Raw genomic sequence first — 4,820 nt, forward strand, 5'->3', positions numbered from 1 at the left:
GAATTTTAACAAAATGCTTTTTCAGCCTCCTTGATATGATGACATTTCTTTTCCTACTTGCATTCAATGGTGTTGGCAAATGTTTAACCAGCTCGTGGCACGGGAGTGGGGGGGGGGGCAGCGGCATGGGGGAGCAGTAAGGGGGAAAACCTTGATTTGTAGTGTTTGCTCATTTCCATAGTGTACATACTCCCATCATGGCTGATTTCAAGCTACTGATGGGCTGTCACTGAATGCAGAAGTGGGAAGAGATGTGCACAGTCAGCTCTCACATGCCAGTACAAGCAAGCTCCAGCAGGCCAGTGTGCTATTTCTGGAAAAACCTCCTCCAGTTGTATTAATAATTAAAAACTTAGCTAGATCCAATTTGCTAACATTTTATTTAGAATTTCTCAATCTATAGTCATAAAGAAAATAGGTTAACCCTTTTCTGAAATCAGAGTCACGATAAAACCATATAGCCCAAGTATTAGTATTTAAAGAGCTAAGCAAAATAAAACACCCCCTATTAAACAAAGATGGGCAGGGGCAGTTGGGTAGAGGATGAAAGGGATTCTCATTTTTATGTTGCCAGGTTTTGGGAAGAGGACCACGTCCTCTAACTCCATCCTAATAAAAATAAAAATTTTTATTGTTCTCCTACTATTCTGGAAATAAGCATTTGGGATAGAGACCCTTATTCCTATGATGACAATGTAACATAACATAAACGTAGAATGAGGATCAATGTCTTTTGTTCTCCCCCAAATGCAAAGGAGCATGCATGAGGTTTGACAACAGGAAAAAAGTCATTGGGTTAATGGGATTGGTCAGATCCCCTGTCCAGAGGGGGAGATGGTTTCTTGCAGAACGAGGTGAAGAAGATGATTCTGCTCAGCACTCAACAGCGGCCACATCTCCACCTGCAGCGACTTGATGGCTTCTGTGTCCTTTTCGTGCGTCGCCATGACCAAAGACTGGAGTAGCAGAAAGAGCTCCTCGGGAAGCTGGCCACTGCCCTCCTGCCCGTGGCTGTCAAAAGCCTCCCAGGAGTACTTCTCCAGGGTCTGGGCATGCTCGGGCAGCAGTTTGGCGGGCGGTGGTTGCAGGAGGAGCAGCAGCAGCACGCGGGACACCTCGCAGCGGACCAGCACGTCCGAGAAGGCGCCTAGCGCCGCGGAAGCAGGCGCTCCGGAGACGGCATTAGGAGGGAGCAGGCCCGGCTGCGGTCCTGGAGGCTGTGGCGGCGGCGGCGGCGGCGGCGGCGGCGGCGGCAGGGGGTGGCTGCCGTGCTCCCGCGCGAGGCGCTGCATGTGTGTAAAGACCGCCAAGGCCCCGTTGTAGTCGCGGGCCAGCAGCTGGCAGGAGGCGGCCTCGCCGAGCGCCTGCAGCGCGGCCAGAGGCAGCTGGGGCAACTGGAGCTGGGCGGCTCGCTGGAAGTGTCCGGCGGCGGCGGCCGGCTGGCCCAGGTCGCGCAGGGCGGCGGCGAGCTCGAGACACAGGCCGGCGGCGGCGGCCGGCTGGCCCAGCTCGAGGTGCAGGCGCACGGCGGCGCGCAAGGCGCTGGCAGCGGCCTGCAGCGGCTCCCCGTAGGCAGCGGGGCAGGCCAGGCGCTGGCGCGCGTCGCGCTCCTGAAGCAGGAAGAGGCGGGCGGCCTCGGTCAGCGCCAGCGCCTCCCCGGGCCCGTGGAAGAGCGCCTGCTGGCAGCGCGCCACCGCCAGCTGGCACCAGGCCGCGTACGGGAGGCACTCCTGGGCGCGTAGCTCGCGGCCCAGCTGCGCGAACTGCTCGCCGGCCTCCGTCACGTTCGGCTTCCGCAGGAATCGCTTCTTCAGCTTGTTCGACACCAGCCGGTACCGGGCCAGGAAGTCCCCGGCATCGGGCCCCAGGCCGGCCCCGGCGGCCGCCATCTTCGCCGCCTGAGCGCTTCCGGCGCGATGACAAAAGAGCGAAGGAGGTGCCGATGCCGGCGCGCTGCGACGTGCCCCACGCCGCGTCGCGTCGCGTCGCGCTCCGTTTCGCAGACGCGCAGGGACGCGCACTAGCGTCATATCCGTTGCTGCCTGGTTATGCAAATGGCGGATGTGCGTTGTCCCTCGCGAGCTGCTGCTAGGTTACGGTTTGTTTACCAGGTTGCTATGGGTGCTCCGGGCTTCTCAAACTCAGCACGCCCCCAAATGAGACTCATGATACTGCATGCTGCATGACCATCATGCCTTCTTTGCACATTTCTTTATCGTCCCCTCGCCCCAGTCGTCAGTCTTCACGGAAAAGCCCCTGCCCCATCGGGGTTCCTGCCAACCGCGCTGCTCCCCTCTCCACCCCCACCCCGTTGCCCTCCGACTTTCCCGCTAAGGATAAAACCTTGCACACCTCAGTCGGGGTCTTCAGCCCCACCCCAATGACTACCATCCTTCTGGGCACTTCACCCCCATGCCTTGACCTCCTCAGAGCCAAGGGGGGAGGAGGTCTACCGTAGGCCCCACCCAGGCCAGCTGCCCTTCCCCCACCACCCACCCAGGGCCACCCCCTGCACTGCCACCAAACTGTCACCGCTGATCCAAACGCGCCGCCCAGACCACCACCTCCCGTCCCTCCAGCCACCTGTGGACGTCTGACCACCACCTCCCCCGCAAAGAGCCTGAAGCACATCCAAGGTTGCATTTGGAAACTTTAATAACATTTGCGGAAAACACAGGGGGGCCGGGGAGGGTCCGGGAGTGGGGGGTGGGAGGGGAGAGGCCGGGGCTCCCCTGGCTGCAAGCCGGTTTGGCGCTGGTCCGGGCTCCGGCTGGGCCCCGGGCATCGGCAGCTACCCCTGAGCTGGGGCCACCTGAGAGATGGTCGTGGTTCCGAAAAACCCACTGAGCAAAGCGTTGTTGTGGATGGCCCTGTCAATGAGTTCCGGGGTGATGGCGCCTCATGCCGCTGTTTCGGGCCTCGTTGCCTGCCAGCTCCAGGATCTTGGCGGTCAGGTACTGGACTGCGGCAGCTAGAAAGATGGGTGCTGACCAGCCCAGGCGCTGGGCGTAGTGGCCATCCCGCAGCAGGCGCTCCACATGGCTCACGGAGAAGGTCAGTTCGGCACGAGAGGTGCGAGAGCGGTTCCGCCTCTGTCGACGCGTCGACCCTCTACGGCTCCTTCTCCCCAGCATCTTAGAGACGGTCTCTCGGTCAGCCTGGCTCGACGCTCCAGCCGCTGCCCACCTCGCAGGATGCCGGTTGTCAGGAACGCGCACCGTATCCTCGTGCGCGCGGGGCTGGCCGCTCATTGGTCACCGAGTACCCTTTTTGACACGTGGGCCTCGTGATGGCAGCGCTTTCCCATTGGCCCTGCTGAGGCCTGGGCCTGGGCCTGTCGGTGGGAACCCGGGCGCCCAGATGGTGGACCCCATCTTGGAGGAGACGCTGGCTTTCCACTTGACGAGAAAGCGTACGATTCCGGGGCTTGCACTCTTGTCACCGTGGTGTGCTGCCATCACAAGGACCCAGTTGCAAAGCATTTCCCTCACCCCACCCAAAACAAACGCCTTCCCAGGAAGCGGTCCCCATGGCGCAAGCCCTGAGCCAGGCCCTCGTGGGCTTTCTGGCTGCAAGGATGTGCCTGTTGCGGATGTTTCACAGAGATGGGATCCTACGACATGTGGGCTTTTGTGTCTGCCTTCTTTCCTTACCATGATGCTTTCCAGGTTTGACTGTGCTATAGGCTGTATCGGTCCTTCCTTCTTTGTACGGCTGGATAATACTCCGTGATATAGGAGTACCGTAATGTCTTCATCCATTCATCAGCTGATGGACACTTAACGTCATTTCCACCTTTCGGCTAGCGTGAACAGTGCTGCTATGAGCATTGGCTTACGAGTATCTGCCTGAGCCCCTGTTTTCGGGTCTTTGGGGGTATAAACCTAGGGGTAGAATGGCCGGGCTACATGGGAATTCTATGTTTAACTCTTTGAGGACCTGCCAAACTGCTTTCCACAGTCGCTGCAACATTTTACAGCCCCACCGGCAATGTACGAAGGTTGCGATTTCTCCACATCCTCCCGGACACTTGCTGTTTTTCCCTCTTTTTTTTTTTTGGTTATTATTATGACTGCCCTAATGGGTGGGAAGTGGTGTCTCACTGTGGTTTTGGTTTGCCTTTCCCTAACGACCAATGATGTTGAGCCTCTTCTCATGTGCTTATTGGACAATCTGTATATCTTCCTTGGAGAAATGTCTATTCAAGTCCTTTGCCCACTTTTTACTTGGGTTGTTTGCCTTTTCCTTGTAGTCTTGTAAGAGTTCTTTATATGTTTAGGATAATAGACCTTACGACTTGCAAGTATGTCTTCCAACTCTGTGGTTGTCTTTTTACTTTCTTGATAGTGTCTTTTGATGCACAAAAGCTTAGCTATTTCTCTCTCTCTCTCTCTCTCTCCCTCTCTCCCTCCCTTCCTCTCTCTCTCTGCTTGTTTTGGGCGTCGTATTTAAGAAACCTGATTGAGGGGCATACATTAATATGCAGTTTGCTATGGTGATGAAATTAGATGCGAATTTTTACTCATCTCTGCTTTCCACTTTTTTGGCAGGGTGATAATATCACTTTATAATGAAAAATGTATATATTTTAATTTCCCATGGCAGTTTAAGCTACAAACTTTGCATGCAGCAAAGCAGCACAGATTTTCCAATCAATAACTCTGTTCTTTATCTGAACTTTACTAAAATGATAAATAAAATATAGTAAAGACAAAAAAAAAAAAAAAAAAACCTAATCCGAGGACATGAAGATTTATACCTGTGTTTCCTTCTAAAGGTTTAAATAGGTTTAGCCTACATTTCTGTGATCTGTTATGAGT

The 4,820-nt window shown here is 55.5% G+C and overlaps 1 protein-coding gene and 1 pseudogene across 1 annotated transcript; both read right to left on the bottom strand.

The window, feature by feature from the left end:
- Positions 1-357: 357 nt before the first annotated feature.
- On the bottom strand, positions 358-2,031 carry LOC119522875 (40-kDa huntingtin-associated protein-like). The gene has a single exon (XM_037821563.1). It carries the CDS (start codon positions 2,028-2,030, stop codon positions 810-812), a length of 1,221 nt encoding a protein of 406 aa, XP_037677491.1. The 5' UTR covers position 2,031; the 3' UTR covers positions 358-809.
- Positions 2,032-2,740: 709 nt separating this feature from the next.
- LOC119523110 lies at positions 2,741-4,140 on the bottom strand (annotated as a pseudogene).
- Between the last annotated feature and the right edge of the window lie 680 nt (positions 4,141-4,820).

Source organism: Choloepus didactylus, chromosome X, assembly GCF_015220235.1.
Source record: "Choloepus didactylus isolate mChoDid1 chromosome X, mChoDid1.pri, whole genome shotgun sequence".
Classification (NCBI taxonomy): domain Eukaryota; kingdom Metazoa; phylum Chordata; class Mammalia; order Pilosa; family Megalonychidae; genus Choloepus; species Choloepus didactylus.

What these genes read in the sequence shown, in the direction of transcription:
- LOC119522875 (XM_037821563.1), bottom strand. Translation starts at nt 2,030, where the DNA reads ATGACGCTAGTGCGCGTCCCTGCGCGTCTGCGAAACGGAGCGCGACGC.